Source organism: Sorex fumeus, unplaced genomic scaffold, assembly GCF_029834395.1.
Source record: "Sorex fumeus unplaced genomic scaffold, SorFum_2.1 ptg000166l, whole genome shotgun sequence".
Taxonomy (NCBI): domain Eukaryota; kingdom Metazoa; phylum Chordata; class Mammalia; order Eulipotyphla; family Soricidae; genus Sorex; species Sorex fumeus.
Window position 1 is genome coordinate 2988419 of NW_026606223.1, and position 19550 is coordinate 3007968.

Below are 19550 nucleotides of genomic sequence, written 5' to 3' on the forward strand. Positions count from 1 at the left end.
CGTTACTGGGCCCGCTCGAGCAAATCGACGATCAACGGGAGGGCCTTTACCTTTACCTTTACCTTCCCAGGTTATGGCAGGGGAGAGCAAAGGCTCACCTGCATTCCTGAATCTGTCTTGGAGAGAGGTGGTCTCACCTTTCGGTGATTCCTACCTAGGAGGGTTGTGGCTGGGTCTTTAGCAATCCTGGTCCTTGGATAGACTCGTCCCCCACTAACGACATCATCTGGACCTGGCTCCGTTACTGAGAACACAGGCATCTGCATGGGTGACCCCAAGTGTAAGAATGCTGCCGACTGGGGTCGTGAACACCGTGGGGAATCTTGGGAAGGACCCGAGTCCTCTGAAAAAGAAAAAAAAAAGATGGACTTGGGGGACGTGGGGAAGCGCCACTGCCCTGTGCAGAGAGAGGAATATGGGAGTGGGAAGGTATAAAGCAACCTGGTTGTGAGACGCCTCTTTCCCCACTACTCTTGGGGGAGACAGGGGGCCAGGAGGAGAGCACTGGGGGCAGAGAACAGCCTAATCAGATCTAGAGTCAGAGGGAGGATCTGGCTACTGGGTCAGAAAGGGACCCAAGGAGGGGGGTTGGAGCGATAGCACAGTGGGTGGGGCGTTTGCCTTGCACACAGCTGACCTCAGTTCAATCCCCGGCATCCCAGAGGGTCTTCGAGCACCGCCAGGAGTAATTCCTGAGTGCAGAGCCAGGAGGAACCCCTGAGCATCACCAAGTGTAACCCAAAAAAGAAAAAAAAAGAAAAAAAAAAAGAGACTAGCCCAGAATTAGCAGCAATGAGCCGAACCGGCAGAAGGGCAAGCCCTGGTCAGCTCTACAATTATGCTTCTGCCGCCCAAGTCAGCTTCGTCTTCAGAGTGGAAAGTTCTCAGGTTTGGCCCCTCCTGTACTGACCACCCGTGGCCTTTCCTGCCCCAGCCCTGAGAGATGGGCCCCGGACCCCTCGGGGCGTTGGCCAGTGGTAGCCTCAGCTGGATCTGAAGGGAGGAGGCTGGGGAGAACTCCAGGCTCTGTTACCCAGGGGTCCCAGACAAAGTCACGCAGCTTTGGGGCTCCCAGGGGGCAGGGCTGCCAGGGACCTGGCCTGGGGGATCACAAGGCATCCCCAGACCTACTCTCCACATTCCTAACCGGGCTAGCCCTCCACACTCACAACTTCTGCTCGAATTTTCTCAGACTGACTCGCATCTGAGCCAGGGATCTCTTCCCCGCCACACCTGATCAATATCCGGTTTCCTTCCTGCAACGTAACAACATCAAGCCTCGAAGTCTGGTTCTAGCATCTGCAAATCACTATGCGGATGGATGTCCTGGAAATTCTAAAGTTTGCCTTTATACGACGGGGGTATTTGAGAACTGGATCTCTTCACACCTCAGTTGTTTCTCAACACGTAACCAAAACATACAAAACGCAATCTTCAGTTTGTGCTAATGCATCGTCCTAGAAATAATACCCTCATTTTGGTAAGAAGAGCCTTCCACAGCCCACTGGCACATCAGTGCCATCTGCTGGACAGTTAAATCAGCTCAAAGGAGGCCTGTGGGAGGACCAGATACAGGGCAAACTCGCAGTCTTGGCTTAAAGACATCCAGTTGGTTAACTTCCACATCATCTACAGAAACCCTAACAATTACATTTTCATTTCATTTCATTTCATCATCCTGTTATTCGTCGATTGCCTCGAGCAGGACCCAGTAACGTCTCTTTCATCCTAGCCCTGAGATTATATTCAAGGCTCTTTAGGAGAATGAGACCCATCATTGTTACTGGCATTTGGCATATTTGGTACGCCACGGGGAGTTTGCCAGACTCTGCCCTGTGGGCAGGCTACATTCGATAGCCTGCAAGTTTGTCCAAAGTAGGAATGAGATAATAAGATGTCATAAAAAGATGTCCTGATAAGATGTCAGGTTCTGGGAGCTGGATTTTATAGTCTCTGAGTCTTGGCCGTTGATGGGATTACACAGCGCCAGGGGGCCAGGTGGTGGGTGTGACCCCCACCTACTGGAATTTGGAGGATCTGGGTGGAAGATTGGAGTCGAGCATCTTCCAACAATTACAAAGCCCTCCAAAATCAAGTTTCGGGGCTTGAGAGATAGCACAGTGGGTAGGGCGTTTGTGGTCCCATCCCATGTGGTCCCCTGAGCACCGCCAGGAGTAACTCCTGAGTGTAGAGCCAGGAGTAACCCCTGTGCATCGCCAGGTGTGACCCAAAAAGCAAAAAAAAAAAAAAAAAAATCAAGTTTCAGTCCTTTTCAAAAGCACTTAAGTATTTTTTGCTACCGATACATCTCTTGGCTTCCTGAACATTTGTCGGTTGTCTGAAAAACGCTCAAGGTCTGGTCACCCTGTTCTAAGCTCTCGGCACACAGGGAAGGTACGTTGAAACGTCTCTTTAAATATTCTATACATGACATATATTTGAATAAGATATATACATATGACTTTTGAAGCATAAGATGCAATTTTAGTTGTGAAAAGAACAGATATACAGGATGGCAGCTTTCTGTCCTTCCATCATTCAAGAGACTGAAATAAGCATCAAAACAAGACACAACTCTTAAATTTTCTCAGACGTAAAATCTGCAAGAAATATGCTCAAGGAGAATAGAGAAACATCAGAGATTGCTTGATTGACTTTAATGACATAACATTATGGCCCCTACACTTCATGTTATGCAAAATACAAAGATGAATACTGTGCTTTAAAAATATAAAATAAATAAGCAAGACATGTAAAAACAGGCGCTTCCATTAAATAAATGAAAAAAAAAATTTTAAAGCCAGTTTACTTTCCATATCATTTCAAGAAGGGAATTTGCCATTTTAAACAACATTCAAGTTTATTAAACAAAGTTATAAAATGTTTAACTTTCATCAGCTTCAAGATTTATGTTGCTCCCAAATTTCGCGTATAACTGTACTTTCAAATCAGCCAACACCCGCTGAATGGATTCTACTCGGGATTCTAAAGCGTCGATTTCTTCTTGCAAATTTTTCTGAAGGAAAATAAAAAGCTTAAATTAATTCTATTCGATTGGATGTTTTCTGAGCATCTGCGGGAAGAATTTTAAGAAATTTGGGGGAAGAATTTGAGGTCAAAAGACTTTCTAAACTTGGACAAGCAGTTAAGTAAGGCTGACAACTAGAGTTAAAACAAAAAAGTTTAAATGTCAGTATTTTTACTTCATTGCCCGTACTTCTTACAATAGCATGTTTTCTTGGTTTCTGCTGAGTTAAAAAGAATACTAAAACACCAGGGTTGGAGAGAGAGTACACAGAATGCCTTGCACACGTATCATCCCTTGAGCACAGAGCCAAGAGTAAGCCCTGAGCACAGCTAGGTGTGACCCATGAACCACAAAGAAAATGCAAACAGAAAATACAAAGCCGAAGAGTAGGAGAAAATTAATTCCCAAAGTACGGGATTCGGATAAAGAAAAACACATATGCAGAATGTCTGCAAAGCATTTCTACTTTCAGGGAAGGTCTCTGAACCGCTCTCTTCCAGTCTGCCACACACAAGGATCACACTAGAGAAAAATAAGAGGATTCCACCATGCCATCAATAACTAAGAATAACAGTTGTTGGGGCTGGACCAATAGCACAGCAGGTAGGGCATTTGCCTTGCAGGTGGCCGACCCGGGTTCGATTCCCAGCATCCCATATGATCCCCCAAGCACCACCAAGAGTAATTCATGAGTGCAGTGGCAGGAGTAACCTCTGTGCATCACAGGGTGTGACCCAAAAAGCAAAATAATAATAATAATAACAACAACAACAGTTTTTATCATTGAAACAGGGCAGGAATTTTTATTTCACCCAGAAACACCCAGAATTGATGAGCATGCAATCAAGAGTGCCTTGCTTCTTTTTTTTTTTTTTTTTTTTGCTTTTTGGGTCACACCCTGACCAGTGATGCTCAGCGGTCACTCCTGGCTCTGCACTCAGGAATTACTCCTGGCAATGCTTGGGGGACCATATGGGATACCAGGGATCGAACCTGGGTCGGCTGCATGCAAGGCAAATGCCCTACCTGCTATGCTATCGCTCCGGCCCCAAGAGTGCCTTGCTTCTAAGGGCAAGCTTACAGAACGACACAAAATCTCATAAAATATCAGACATCCCTTCCTGGTTGGGATCAAAAAAGGATTTTCCCCCAACACGACAAAGATAATATAAAATCACAACAATGGCATGAGATCAACCTCTGGAACAGAAGTGGAGCTGGTCCCCACAATGCAACCGGATCTATGACCTCCGAGGGAGCCTGCAGACCCCGCATCAGGGCGAGACCACCTGGGCACTCCCCTCCAGACCCCTGCTTCAGTGCGGGACCACCAGGACATTTGTTAGAGATTCTGGGGCCCCCCTCTCCAAGCCCCCTAAGTGTGAGAATTCTATGGGGTCTTTGCCCATTTTTAAAATTGTATTATGCTATTATTTTTATCAAGAAGTTCCTTATCTTAATTTTATTTCCAATGTCAGTTCTTTGTTTTTTTTTTTTCTTTTTCTTTCTTTTTGGGTCACACCCATTGATACACAGGGGTTACTCCTGGCTCTGAACTCAGGAATTACTCCTAGCAGTGCTTGGGGCACCATATAGGATGCTGGGAATCGAATCCAGGTCGGCCGCATGCAAGGCAAACACCCTACCTGCTGTACTATCGCTCCAGCCCCTGCAATGTCAGTTATTTTATTTGGGGGGGGGGGGGGGGGGGGGGAAATGCGGGCTGGGGTAAGAATTTGAACCTAGACCTGGCAGTGCTTGGGGATCACTCCTGGCCGAGTTGGGGCATGAACCAGGGACAAGTCACATACAAGGCAAGTGCCACACCACACCCCTGTGCTCTCTCTCCAGCCCCTGCAAAGAAAAGAAAGATGAGGCTACAGCCTGTGTGCGTGGAGCATCCCAGGGCCCCGGGGACTTCCTGCTGGATACTGAGCATCAGATGAAACGAAGGACAGGCCGACTAGCACGGGAGCTGGCTGCAAGGCTGGCCAAGACACGGAGAAAAGGGGGGAGGGGACGCAAGGAAGTGAAAACGGCCAGCGAGGGTCAAAAGCCCGGGCAGGGGACGCACCTTCCTGTCTACTCTCAACTTAGAGCGCAACTTCTGGAACCCGAAGACATTCCTCTGCGTCCCTGTGTCACTTTGATTCCTTAATATCCCCCAGTTCCCGTCCACCGCTCTCAGGTGGGACAGGGAGAACCCAGCCCACAGGGGTCTGCAGAGCATCTGGGCACATCTGGGGCACGGGAGAGCTTAGCCCCCGAGGGCTCCGTGTCCCCACCCCAGAGCCTCACGCCGGGATCCAGGCTCCGACCTACCTTTGCTTCTTCTAACATGTCCTGCGTTTCCTCCTGGGAGTGGCTGATGAAAACGTCCCCGACTTGGTAAGGAATCATCAAGCAGTCGTCGTCCGCCAGCATGATGTCCTCGCAAGCGTCTTCGAGATTCTGGAGCTGCTTCTGTAAATGCAGGAGGAAACCGCCTTGAGAAAGGGATGCGGCCGCATCTCACAGACTCAAGGAAAAGTCCTTTGAACCTGGGCTCAGAGCCAACTCGCTGAGGGACCCTTTCTCAGAAATGGCATCACGCTATTTTTTTTTTTTGTCTTTTTGGGTCACACCCAGCAATGCTCAGGGGTTCCTCCTGGCTCTGCACTCAGAAATTACTCCTAGACTATGGACTGAACATGTTTGCCACTCAATGCCTCTTTTGCAGACCACAACACCCAAAAGGAGAGAGAGAACACAGGGGATTGCCCTGCCACAGAGACAGGGGGGATGGGGGGATGGGGGGATGGGGGTGGGAGGGATATTATCCATGGTGGTGGAAAATGGGCACTGGTGGAGGGATGGGTATCTGATCATTGTATAATTGAAACCAAAGCACAAAAAATTGTAAATCTACAACTGTAAAAAAAAATAAAATAAAATAAAGGGAAAAAAAAAAAAGAAATTACTCCTGGCGGTGCTTGGGGGATGCTACGGATGCTGGGGCTCGAACCCGGGTCGGCCTCATGCAAGGCAAACGCCCTACCCGCTGTGCTATTGCTCCAGCACCAGTGGCATCACACTAAAGGAAGACTTTCTTCTGACCAAAGAGGACAATTTCCTAAGAGAGCACCTAGGATCGAGCCAGCATGCTGGCCTCTTGACTCCCAGATTAGAGCACACAGGGCGGACAACGGGCATCTGAGGGCGCACAGATTAGCTTTAGGAATTCCGCCCCGTTGCAGCCATCCGGGATGTTTCCCAGCAAGGACTAACAGTCCTGCCTGGACTCAGGAGGGCCGTGAGACAGAGCCTGGTTCTGAGCTGTGGCTGGTTCCTGGGCCCCGGGGGCCGCTGCCCGGGTTCTCACTGTGAAAGGAGGAGGGTATGCTCAGGTCAGAAGGGTCAAAAAGGGGCTGGAGAGATAGTACAGCGGGGAGGGCGTTTGCCTTGCACGAGGCCGACCCAAGGTTCAATCCCCAGCATCCCATAGGGTCCCCCGAGCACCACCAGGAGTAATTTCTGAGTGCAGAGCCAGGAGGAACCCCTGAGCACCGCTGGGTGTGACCCAAAAAGACAAAAAAAAAAAAAAAAAAAGGATGACAATGCTCAGGGCAGCTATATCCCTCTGAGACGGGGTTCTAGATGGGTCCCAGAGCCAGCCAAATACACAGTCCCATTACCCTTTCAGACCTTGACCTCCAGGGGTGGGGCACAGGCCTAGCACGTAAGAGGCTCCCCGAGTGTTTAACTCCCCAGGACCGCAGATTGTGGCCCTGGAGGTCCAGCTTCCCACCCCCACCCCAGAGAAGGCCCCACGTTTCTTCTTCTCTTTGGGGTGGGGTTTGGTGCTATCCCTGGTGATATTCAGGGGCTAGCCCCCTTGCTGGAGCTCGAGAGAGGCTCCTGGAAGTATCAAGGGTACCATGGGGTATCGGGGCCCAGACCCAGGTCTCCTACATGTGAAACCTGAACTCTTGCAAGTCAAACACCTGACACAGGTTCCATCCCAGCACCACAGTGGTCCCCCCAGCCCCACACAGGGTCCCCTCAGCCCCGCCAGGAGTGAGCCCCTCGAACAAGGCCAGGAGGAGGTCCTAAGCACGGCCAGGTGTGGCCCCGAAACAAAGAAACGAAAAAGGGGAAAAAATAGCTCCTCCACTTTGTAGATGGCTTATGTCAACCATACCAAGGGCCCAGAAAGAGAATCAATCACATTTCAAGAAAAAGTCCATGTTTAGGGGCTACAGAAAAAAAAAAGAGTCAGCCGTCTTAAATGAGACACACGTTTTCAATACCTTCTTCACATCTATTTCTTCCTTAAGCTCTGTGATTCTGCTTGTGTTCCGAGCAAATTTGTTGATCTTTTGCTGGTCTTCGAAAGTAACGTTGACATCTTCTGCAGCCTGAAAGTGAATTTAGAGAATTGCTTTAATCGAGACGTTACGGGCCAGCTTGTAATATAATTCTGACTTTAACTCAGTAAGTCATTTGCCTCATACTATACAGACTCACAAGACAGGTCCCAAAGATCAGCCTTATTCATCTGTTTTTTTGGTGTTGTTGTTTTTTTTTTTTGGCACCTTGGATTACACCCGAAGATACTCAGGGTTTACTCCTGGCTTTGCACTCAGGAATTGCTCCAGGTGGTGCTCGGGGAGGGGGGGGGGGGGGGACCCTATGGGATGCTGGGAATCCAACCTGGGTTGGCCTCCTGCAAGGCAAACACCCTCCCCGCTGTGCTATTGCTCTAGCCCTTATCCATTTGTTGTTACAGGAGTAAGACCTGTTCATAACCCTACAGCCTGATGTTCAAGCAGAATAACATCTCTGCTACGGAGGCCTTTCAAATGTAAACAATTAGGAATCCCTGAATCCGGAACAATCTGGTCATTAGCGCTGGTACTCAGCCCTGCGGGTTTGCCCCAGGAGAGTTTGGGTTTATTCAGCTTCCTGTAGCTTAGTCTGTCAGTTGCTATAGTTTTTAACCCCACTGAGATATCAGGTAGAGTTTTACGGCTGGGGGGGGGGGGGGGAGGCAGGGGGCGCTTTCTGTTTGTTTCCTTAAAGAAGGTACATTTGGGGGCCAGAGCGATAGTACAAAGGAGAAGGTGTTTGCCTTGCATGCGGCCGACCCAGGTTCAGTCTCCAGCATCCCATAGGGTCCCCCAAGCATTGCCAGGAGTAACCTCTGGGCATCGCTGGGTGTGGCCCAAAAAGAAAAAAAAAAAAAAGAAGGTCCATTTCTAGGAGGGTGCAGTGGCTTTTCCTTGAAAGGGGCTGCGGGAAGAATCTGGGGCGCCTCTGGGCTGGAGGGTCCCTGGGCACTGCAACGGGCCTGCCCCCTCGGAGTAAAAACATCACGTTTATTTGGATGCAGAACCTATTCGTGTCTCAATTATAACCAGCTACGAAATGATGAAACTTGGAAGGTCTCCGACGCTCCAGGTGATGATGTCTGCAGATAAAGTCCCTGCTCCATCAAGTGTCTGTGAAATCCCGCAGCAGCGGCTGAGGTGTACTGAGGTCTACTGAGCTCTTAGGCGCTGACGTGCCAAGCGTCAGCCCTACTAACGCGTTGGGCAACTGCCCTTAGGACAGTGCTCAGGGCTCAGGGCTGACTCCTGGCTCTGCACTCAGGGACCATGGGGCGGGTGGGGGGGGGGGGGGAACAAGAACAAGGCAAGTGCTCTGACCACTGAACTATCTTCCTGGCCCAATTCTTATTTTTTTTTATTGAATCACTGTGAGCTACAGTTACAAAGCTTTCATGTTCGAGATTCAGCCGTACAATGATTGAACACCCATCCCTCCACCAGTGCACGTTCCTCCCCAGTCAACATCCCCAGGATCTCCCCCATCCCATCCAAAGTCCTCCCCCTGTCTCTACGGCAGACGATTTCCCCGACACACTCTAACTTCTGGGCATTCTATTTTGCTGGAATTTTCCCAACACCATTCCAGCCTGCCTGCCTGCAGCAGAAGCAAGATCATTTATTTCCCATCGCTCATTTTGTCTATCATGAGGGTCTGCATACCCGTGAAAGTGGACACGCGCTTCTGGAATCCTAAGACTGTCAATGACTGGGTCCCAGAGACCCCTCTGTAAGGAGCGAATCCATTCTGGGATTCAACTGGGAGTTCCTGGGTCCGGGCTGCTGGTGTGCTAACGGGCCCAATTCTTGAAGTTGCCGGGGCGGAGAGGCTGGAAGCAGATGTGGGGGCCAGATGTGCAGTCTCAGGAGAGAGGGAGGGAGAGGGTGGAAGGCCACAGGACCGGTAGGCGGCAGGGGATGGCCAGGAGGGGGTTCCTGGGTGCCCGCCTGCAGGCAGGGAGTGGTTCGCGTTGAGCAGGGGTTCAGGCAACGACACCCACCTGCGGGAGATCTGTGTGTGCAAGAGCGAGTGCTCGGGCGGGGGTCTGGAAGGATCCCCCAAACCCGAGAGTCCCCACCGACATGCTCACTCTGCACCCCAACATGGCCCAGGAGTGGAGCGAGCACAGCACGGTGGCCCGCCTGGGGGCCGCTGGTCCCCACTGCTCTGAGCCGTTTCCTGGGGCCCACTGAGTGGCTGGGACACGACCGCCTGCTCGGGCCTGGACCCTCCCCACGTAGCCCCTCGTCCTACAAGGTGGCTTCGGATGTACTGGCACAGGCTGCGGGGTTCTCAGTCTGGGTAATTCTGGGGGACGGACATAGGACACGTGGTGACGAGAGCAGGAGCCTAGAGGGGTGTGTTGGGGGGGGGGGCGCTTCAGGAGAAACCAAGCACCAGGCCCCTGCCCTGGCAGGGAACCAGGACTCCGAGGCAGGAGCTGGGGCAGAGAGAGAGAGGATGAGTCCTTTCGGGGGGACACTGGGGGGACGGGGAGCAGGGAAGGGGTAAGCGGGGCTGGGAGGGCTTAGGAGAGGATGAGCCCGACCCCTCAGGCCACTGGTCGCCCCCTCCACAGGAGCAAGGCTCGGCCCTGCTAATTCCCTCACGAGACCCTCCTTTGGTAACTGCACCGGGGTCCGAGCTCGGGACCCCGTCGCTCCCTTCCCCTCCCTGCACACCTGGTGGAGCACGCCTTCTCGGGCAAGTATTCTCTGGGCGCAGAATGATCTCCCCCAGCCCACACTGCAGAACGGAAGCTGCAGAGTGAGCCCCAGAAACGCCTGCTCAGAGCAGAGGCCAGAGAAGCCGAGAGCTTGGCCTCCCCCCCCCACCCCACCCCCCCACCCCCCCCCCCGCTCCTCAGGGCTCCCCACAGCCGATACGTAAGAAGCAAAGGCCCGCCCAGCTGTTGAGGAACAGCTTTTCCCCTACGTGCCCAGACACGCTGCGCACCGGACGCAGGGCAAGGATGACGGGCGTGCGGAGAAACACCCTCCAACAGCAGCTGATGGCTATTCACCCTACGCCAAGCACTGTAGCACTGTCCTCCCGTTGTTCATCGATTTGCTCAAGCGGGCCCAGTAACGTCTCCATTGTGAGACTTTGTTGTTGCTGTGTTTGGCATCTCGAATATGTCACAGATCGCTTGCCAGGCTCTGCCGTGCGGGCGAGATACTCTTGGTAGCTTGCCGGGCTCTCCGAGAGGGGCGGAGGAATCGAACCAGAGTCGGCCGTGTTGGCTGTTGCAAGGCAAACGCCCTACCCACTGTGCTATAGCTCCAGCCAAATACACACGTATTTTACTGGGGGTCTTGGCTTAAGAGAATGGTCAGTCACATGAAGTTGAGCATTACCGACCTATCACCTTTCCAGCTCTGCTTTGCCGAAGCTGCAGTCAGGAATGCAGTTAGGAGACAATTCACTCTTGGGGGGGGGGGGGGGATACCTGGTGCTTGTGAAATGCACCCAGACACTCCCTACTGGGCCGCTATGCAGGGACAGATCTATCTGCTCTGGCACCTGTTGCCATGTTCCGCACGGGGGTCTCACCACACCTCCCCACGAGAAGCGTGATCAAAAATGTTTCCCCAGTCTTCGCGACCACCTGCAGCCCACGAGGGCAAAACAGCCCTGAAGGTGTGTTTCTCCTCTCCTGAGACCTGCAACTTTAATTAGCATCTTTAATTCTCCATCCTAGTATTTACCATTCTGTATGGACACAGTAATAGACACTTTGAGGCTGGCAGGGTGACTCTCCTGGGGGCATCTCACCACAGACTACAGTACTCAGGCCGGATCAAATCGTCCCTAACCCCAGCCAGGCCCAAATCTAGTTACTACTTTTTGGATCATGACAGAATCTGTCCATGACCACGCTCTTAACTGACAGTTAAGCATCAGGGCACTTTGGCCAGGCCCATTTCGATGCCAGGGTAGCTCACAGCTCACCGCTTGCCCTGGGTCCATCCAGCCCCTCGTCGGGACCCTGTTTGGGGGGCTCTAGGAAGGAAGGGCAACTGAGGCTTAAGTGGAGAGAGCAGATGCCCAGGAGGTAATATCATCTGGAGTCAATCAACCCCCAAGCCACAGGCTTGTCTTTTTAACTGTCTTCCCAGTATCCATGCAAAAAGCAATGGCTCTGAAATAACTAACCAAGAGAAGGACACTAAGGAGGAGAGAAAGACAATATTTACAAGTCAGAGTCTGATCCGGAGATAAAGGTAATTGACAGATGGGGGGGGGGGGGCAATCAACTAACACAAGCTCCCAGCGTCCAGGGAGGAAGGGAAAACCCTACAGGGGGGACTAAGGGGCTGTTGGCACGCCAAGTCCAGCTTCTGACCCTTCCAGCACCTTCCCTGCCTGGATTCCCTCTCAACATGCTGCAGCCACCTCCGTGAGCCCGGGGGAAGCAGCTCCTTATTTGGGGAATGAGGGGGAAGTCCTCCCTAGTGGAGGAACCATGTTCTCCGAAAGGCAAAGTGAAGCCCCCGAGTCCCAAGCTGACCCGTCCGAATCATGACCCACAAGTTAGTGCTCCCTAGTCTCGGGCAAACCAGGCCCACTGGGCGGCCCAGAGCAGGAGGGGGGGGGGGGGCAGGGCGAGTGGGGGAGACCAAGTCAGCACCAGCCAAGACATGAAATCCCACTGCCAGGGGCCATCTGCTAGCCACCAAGGAGAGGGACGTGCCCACCTCGGGGCTGGAGAGAGTCGAGGCTCGCACACAGCCAAGCCCGGTTCCACCCTGGACTCCCCCAAGCATCACCGGGAGCGCAGCCTGAGTGCAGAGCCAGAAGACCAGAACACAACACCCGTGGCCGGCCCCAAATTAATTCAACTATTTAAAATGTATATAGATCTATTTTTTTTAAATAGGCTACCAAGAGTATCCTGCCCGCATATACGCCTGACTGGGAACACCTGTAAAGGTGATTAGAGGCGGCCCCCAAAGTCTCCATCCCTCTCAGAGAGAGGATCCCACCCGCACAGCGGAGACTGGCAAGCTCCCCGTGGCCTACTCCATATGCCAAAAACAGTAAAAGTGATGGTCCTCATCCCCCTGACACTGAAAGAGCCCCCAATATGCCATCAGGCTACACTAGCACGTGACAGGGACGAATGGAGCCGTTACTCGCGCTTGGCGGGATGAAAGAGATAGTGATATTAAAAAAAAAACCAGTATTGGGCCCAAGTGACAGCATTTGTCAGAGCATCTCCTGAGCCCTGCGGGGAGTGATCCCCAGACAGCCCAAAGCAACCCCAGGGCACCGTGTGCCCCCCCCCCCCCCAATAAAACAGCAAAGGAAACAAGCCCGTCACAGTTCCTGCTACTGTAACAAGAGCGTGTAGCCCCAAACCACAGCCGCGTGGCCCCTAGCACCGGGCTGCCCGCAGGCGTCTGCTCGTTTGCTCGGCGGTGCCCGGACCACACCGCCGGGGGGCAGCTCGCTCTGCAGACCGGCCGGACTGGACTGGACTGGACTGCGCTGGGCGGGAAAGGACCCCCGGGTTCGAGCCCCGACAGTTTCTTAGCTGAGTCACTTCGCGGGGTTTTTTTTGCGGGAGGAGGGGCGGGGACGGGCCGAGATCGGGGCCCCACGTGCTCGGGGGGCAGCTCGTGGGCAGTCCGGAGCCGACCACCGGGGGGGTCAGCAGGGGGGCTAGGACCCCGGCCGGGCCACCGTGCGACCCCGGGCAGGTGCCTGCACCTCTCTGGGCTTCCGGGCCGGGCCGGACCGGGCCGGTCCCGCCCGCAGCAGCCTCGTGGCCCGACGCCTCCCACTGCCCGCGGGCGAGGCCTGCGAGCCGGGACCCCCAGATCGGGCCCGCGCTGGGACCCCTCCCCACACCCCACGCCCGCCAGAGCCCAGCCTGCGCGACCCCCGGGATCGGGGATGCCCTGGGGACCCGAGCGGCGCATCCCACTACCTGCACGTGCGCCCCCCGCTGTCCCCCGCCTGCGCGACCCCCAAGCCGAGCGCCCCCCGTGTCCCGCCCCCCGAGACCCCCGTGTCCTGCCCCCCCCGCGACCCCCGCGTTCCGCCCTCCGCGCCCCCCGTGTCCCGCCGCCCGCGCCCCCGCGCCCGTGCGACCCCCGAACCCCGCGATCCCCGCTGCCCCGCGCCCCCCGCGCCCCCCGCGCCCCCGGCCCGCTCCCGGCGCGCGCCCCCTCACCCCCGACCCCGCGCCCCCCGCCCCGACCCCGCTCACCGCCTTCTTCATGGTGGCCGCCATCTTGGGAGTGGCCGACGCGAGAGGGGGGGCGCGGGGCGCGGGTGCGGGGTCCCCGGGCGCGCTCAGACCCCCCCTCCGCCGGCCGCCTCCCGCCGCGCCCCCCGCCGCGCCTCCCCCGCCCCCGCCGGGCGCTCGGCCGAGCTCGGGGGCTCCCGGGACCCCCGCGGGGCCGCGGCGCCGCGCGCACTTGGTACGGCCCAATTAAAGGGCCAGGCGCTCCCCGCGGGCCGCGGCGGCAGCCGGGCGAGGTGCAAGGGGCGCCCGCGGGCAGCAGGGGGCGCCCGAGACGCCCGGACGGGGGCAAATGCCCAGTTCAGCGCCCCTCAAAGGGAGAAATGATGGGGAGATGGGGGATGTCAGTCTCCACGCCAGGATTCCTTTTATTCTCTTGCTTGGAGCCAGGGGGGTGGGATTTACTCCCCAACGCGCCGGGACACCTGGTCTGGGGATGACCGGGCAGTAGCCCAGCTTCTGGAGAGATAGTCCAGGGGGGAGGGCACTGGCCTTGCCCAAGGCCAAGCGGGGTTCCGGCCCACCCCATCTGGTCCCCCCAAACCCTGACCGCAGAGCCAGGAGTAAGCCCTGAGCACCGCCCGGTGTGGACCCCCAAAACCACAGCAACAAAAATGACTGAGCCAAAAATTTTTGATATGTGGGTTACCTTCATTGAGATTTTTTACCGTATTAGAAATTAAAACGGAAGTAGAGATGAGTACCAGGAGGATTGCTCCACAGGCTTGGAAGCCCGCCTCACATACTGGGGGGAAAGGCAGCTGGGATAGAGAAGGGACCACCAAGTAAAGGATGCTTGGAGGGCTCTCTGGGTATGGGAGATGCATGCTGAGAGTAGACCATAGACCAAACATGATGGCCACTTAGTACCTGTATTGCAAATCACAACACCTAAAAGGAGAGAGGGAGAGAGAGGAGAGAGAGAGGAGAGAGAGAGAGAGAGAGAGAGAGAGAGAGAGAGAGAGAGAGAGAGAGAGAGAGAACGTGGGCTTCTCCAAAGGCAGAAGAGCCCAGCACACATCTCCAGAAGAGAGATGCGGGTGACACATGTCCTTGGCCATGTGAGCGCAAGCAGCACATGGGCCCGGGCAGCATATGTGCGCGCTTCCTCTGTTCAAGGTGACCTTTATAGGGTTTTTCCAAGTGCTCCCGCATGGGGCTTCTTAGCTAGGTAAGAGTCCATGCTGGGGCGGTTGCCAAGCAGCCAGAGTTGGGAGTGGGTCTCCATGGTCCTCTTTGAACTTCCTTTCCTGGCTTTTGTTCCTGCTGGAGCTACTTTGGAAGGGGCTTGGGGGTGGCCCACCTTCTCTGGGTCTGCTAGCACCAGGTGGAGACTTACCAGGCCACAATTCCTACGTCTGCAACCCAGACTTTTTGCAGCCTTGGGTTTATGGATTTTCATTAGTTCCCAGGAATTCCATTGTCATGGGACCTTTTCTAGCTAGCTACCTGCCTATATCACCCCAAAACCCTACATTATCTCAAAACCCCCACCTCCTACTTCTTCTCTGGGGGACCGAGCATAGAGCCCCCCAAGGGCACACTCCCCTGCTCCAGACTCCACCCCCCACTGATGTAGGCAGGTAGACAGCGAAGGGCCCCTCCCAAGGCAATGGCAAAAACCAGCCCTGCAGAAAACCGGAACCAAGGCCAGATAAGACCCTCACCAGGCTCCAGTTACAGACCCAAAGAAGCTCCTGCAGGAAAAAAAGGCCAAGAAAGGACTTTCAAAGAAAGTCACCATTTCCAAGCCCCCTGGTAACCTCCTTAGCAAGGGACTTTTACCTAGGAAGAAGCCCCATGTGGGGGGCTGGTTGGAGAAACCCTATAAAGGCCACGTTGGCCAAAGGAAGGGCCTGCATTTGTCTGAGTCCATGTGCTGCTTGCACCCATGGGGCTGAGCACAGGTGTCGCCCGCATCTCCCCTCTGGAGATGTGGACTTTCATGCTTTCGTGTCTAATGCTAGGATGTGTGTAGGGGCTCTCTCTCTGCCCTCGGAGAAGCCCGTTTTCTCTCTTGAGTACGTTACTCTCTCACTCTCTTCCTCTCCAAAACCTCCAAATAAAATTATTTATTTCACTTCTTGTCTACTCCTGAAATTCCTTTCTGCAAGGAGAGACAAGAACCGAGTAACCCTCAGTCCCGGGTGGCAGAGGCGGTTGGGAACAAAGTGACCGTCTTTCTCCTCCCCGCTTCACATAAGTCACCCGTGGGACCCACCGACATCACCACCACTGGGCTTGCGTTCAGTGTCAACTCCAAGTCGCACCACTAGTACCAGAGCTAGAGTGGTGTGGTGAGGGCACTTGCCCCACACGCATCCAATCCGGGTTCGATCCACAGCATTCCAAATAGTCTCCGAAGCCCCACCAGGAGTGATCCTTGAGCACAGAGCCAGGGGTATGTCCTGAGCTGTGTGTGACCCGCCCCCAAAAATCAAAACCCAAAGAAGTTTCATCACTTGGGGATCATCCTGAGGGTTGATCCCAGAGGGGGGTAAGGGTCCGGGTCAGTGTCAGGATTCTGGGGCTGTTCTCACTTTGCCCCTCCCCTTCCCTGCCTCCTCCTCCCACCCCTGCAGGTATCCCATTGCTCTTCTCCCCAGCTGCCAGAAAACTCGTTCTGCAAGTCTGAGGAGGGAGTTCCTCATCTTTTTTCAGCAGCTTTTCCTCCTGTTCCTGGTTGGAGCCTTCTAACCTTGGCTTCTGGTTCCTTGGCCATCCGGGCTAAGCCTCCTTTGCCTCCCGGCAAAGTAAGAAGCTTGTGGTACCAAAGTGATGTCGGTGGGCCCCACGGGTGGTTCTTGCGAAGCGTGGAGGAAAAAGACAGGAAAAAGGAAAAAGACTTTCTCCCGACCCGCCTCTGCCACCCGGGACCCAGGGTTACTGGGTTCTTGTCTCGCCTCGTAGAAAGGAATTTCAGAAGTAGACAAGCAGGGAAGTAAAACAAATTTTATTTGAAGGGTTTTTTTTTCCTTTTTTGGGTCACACCCGGCGATGTTCAGGGGTTCCTCCTGGCTCTGCACTCAGGAATCACTCCTGGCAATGCTCGAGGGACCATATAGGACGCTGGGAATCGAACCCGGGTCGGCCGCGTGCAAGGCAAGCGTCCTACCTGCTGTACTATCGCTCCAGTCCCATATTTGGAGAATTTTTTTTTGAAGGGAAGGAGGAAGAGAAAATGGGAGAGAGAGTGGAGAGTAACGTGCTCAAGAGAGAACCCGGGGGGCTGGAGCGATAGCACAGCGGGTAGGGCATTTGCCTTGCACGCAGCCAACCCAGGTTCGATTCCCAGAATCCCATATTGTTCCCCCGAGCACCGCCAGGAGTAATTCCTGAGTGCATGAGCCAGGAATAACCCCTGAGCATCGCCGGGTGTGACCCAGAAAGCAAAAAAGAGAGACAGAGAGAGAGAGAATCCGGGCTTCTCCAAGGGCAGAGAGAGCCCTGCACACATCCCAGCATTAGACGGGAAAGCATGAAAGTCCACATCTCAAGAGGGGAGATGCGGGCACCACATGTGCTCGGTCACATAGAACAAGCAGCACATGGGCTCAGACAGTGTGTGTCCTCCCTTGCTTTGTTCAAGGTGGCCTTCATAGGGTTTCTTCAACCTGCCCCCATGTGGGGCTTCTTCCTATGTAAAAGTCTGTTGCTGAGGTGGTTTACAGGGGGGTTGGGATTGGTTGGTGGTCTTTGAAATTCCTTTCCTGGCCTTTTGTTTCTGCAGGAGCTTCTCTGGGTCTGTTGCTGTAGTTAGGTGAGGGTCTTATCAGGCCTTAGTTCCTGTTTTTTTCCTGTTTTCTTCAGGTTCTGGCTTTTGCCATTGCCTGGGGAGGGGGCCTTCCCTATGCATCAAAAGGACAAGGTCTGGAGTGTGTGAGTCTAGCAGGAAGGAAGATTCTGGAAAGTGTTTGCTGCCTTTCCCGGGTTGAGGCTGAAGGGAGACCTCGCCAGGCACCCACCCCTGGGATTGGGGATTTCTTTTCCTTTTCTTTGTTTAAACCACACAATATGTTCCTTTCATTGAACCGGGATTTGAAACCGGACAAGATTAGGCACTCAGGCCTAGAATTGGGAAATGAAAATGCTTCCAAGTCAGCTTGAAAAATCGGTGTCCCTGGTGACCCAGCACCTCTGAGAACACAAGATAATCATCGCTGGCACCGACCAAACCGTCGCATTTGACCCGCAAGTGCTTTGAAGCCCCTCACAGCACCCCTCCGCCCCCCGCCCCATTAGCTCCCTCATGCTTGCCTCATGGGCCCACATGCGTGGGAACTTGCACCCCCAGATCGCAGAGGCGAGGGATGGTTGGAAATTTGTACCTAAGGAAAGATTTGAATTAGACCTTGTTGACCCCAGAAGCTGTCCATTGGCTAACTGGTCACCACCAATCACAGTCCCTGGGAGGAATAACTCCAAACTCCCTGGCTAGAGCTACTGGCAGGAATCCGGGACTGAAGGCAGGAGCCAGGGAGTGAGACGGCAAGGCTGGCAAAAATAGACTCAAGGGCTGGAGCGATAGCATAGCAGGGAGGGCATTTGCCTTGCACGCGGCTGACCCGAGTTCGATTCCCAGCATCCCAGAGGGTCCCCCAAGCACCGCCAGGAGTGATTCCTGAGTGCAGAGCCAGGAGGAACCCCTGTGCATCACTGGGTGTGACCCAAAAAGCCAAAAAAAAAAAAAAACCCACAATCAGATCAATCCTTTGTCTTCTTTTCTTTTTTTTATTATACACTTTTTTTCTAATTATTAGTGAAACACCATGAGGTACAGTTGTAGATTTACAATTTTTTGTGCTTGGGTTTCGATTATACAATGATCAAATACAATCCTTTGTCTTCTTGCTGCTTAGTTCCAGAGACAGAGGTTGACCTAATGCTGTAGGTTAGGTGAATGTGACTACTAGGCAATTCACAGCTCAACAAGATGCTCAGAAAAGATTGCTCATCCTCCTGATGTCGGTGGGCCCCAAGGGTGACTTATGTGAAGCAGGGAGGAGAAAGACAGTCGCTTTCTCCCCAACCGCCTCTGCCACCCGGGACCCAGGGTTACTGGGTTCTTGTCTCGCCTCACAGAAAGGAATTTCAGGAGTAGACAAGCAGTGAAGTAAATAGATTTTATTTGGAGGATTTTTAAGGTGTGGAGTGGGGGGAGAGAGAGAGAGAGAGAGAGAGAGAGAGAGAGAGAGAGAGAGAGAGAGAGAAAGGATAGACACGAAAGCATGAAAGTACACATCTCAAGAGGGGAGATGTGGGCGACGCATGTGCTCGGACACCACATGTGCTCAGCCACGTGGGCATAAGTACACATGGGCTCAGGCAGCATATGCGCGCCCTTCCTTTGTTCAAGGTGGCCTTTATAGGGTTTCTCCAACCTGCCCCCAAGTGGGGCTTCTTCCCAGGTAAATGTCCGTTGCTAAGGAGGTTACCAGGAAGGATGGGAGTGGTGATGGTCTTCTTTGCAATTCCTTTCCTGGCCTTTTGTTCCTTCTGGAGCTCCTTCCGATCTGTTGCTGGAGCCAGGTGAGGGTCTTATTAAGCCTTAGTTCCTGTTTTCCTATTTTCTGCAGGGCTGGCTTTTATTATTGCCTTGGGAGGGGGCCTTCCCTGTCTACCTGCCTACATCACTCCCAGCATGAAAACTCTCTGGGGAAGACACCAGAAAAAAAAAAAAACAACTAAGTGCATTGACAGGGGGAAAATGGAGGGGACCGGTTTAACACCTAAGTTACAAAGTTACCCACACATGTCCCAGCTTCCTTTAGATTCTGTTGTTAAGAGTGAGGAGTCGCCACGCACAAAATTTGTAAGTCTACAGCTGTACCACATGGTGTCTCGCTAATAAAAAAATTTAAAAAATTAAAAATAAATAAATAGGGGACTGGAGCAATAGCACAG

General features: G+C 53.7%; 1 protein-coding gene across 1 annotated transcript; it reads right to left on the reverse strand.

Moving 5' to 3' along the window:
* Nucleotides 1-2640: 2640 nt before the first annotated feature.
* PFDN4 (prefoldin subunit 4) lies at nt 2641-13701 on the reverse strand. The gene is made up of 4 exons (XM_056107458.1): nt 13611-13701; nt 7318-7425; nt 5351-5491; nt 2641-3016 (listed from the first exon to the last, which is right to left on the reverse strand). The coding sequence occupies exons 1-4, from the start codon at nt 13632-13634 to the stop codon at nt 2885-2887; spliced, it is 405 nt and encodes a 134-aa protein (XP_055963433.1). The 5' UTR covers nt 13635-13701; the 3' UTR covers nt 2641-2884.
* Nucleotides 13702-19550: the final 5849 nt, after the last annotated feature.

Excerpts from the sequence above, each read along its gene's own strand:
- PFDN4 (XM_056107458.1), bottom strand. The coding sequence starts at position 13,634 with ATGGCGGCCACCATGAAGAAGGCG. Across the intron at positions 5,492-7,317 it reads AAGAAATAGATGTGAAGAAG|AAGCAGCTCCAGAATCTCGA; the intron begins GTATTGAAAACG and ends CTGCATTTACAG. Across the intron at positions 3,017-5,350 it reads ACATGTTAGAAGAAGCAAAG|AAAAATTTGCAAGAAGAAAT; the intron begins GTAGGTCGGAGC and ends ATTTTCCTTCAG.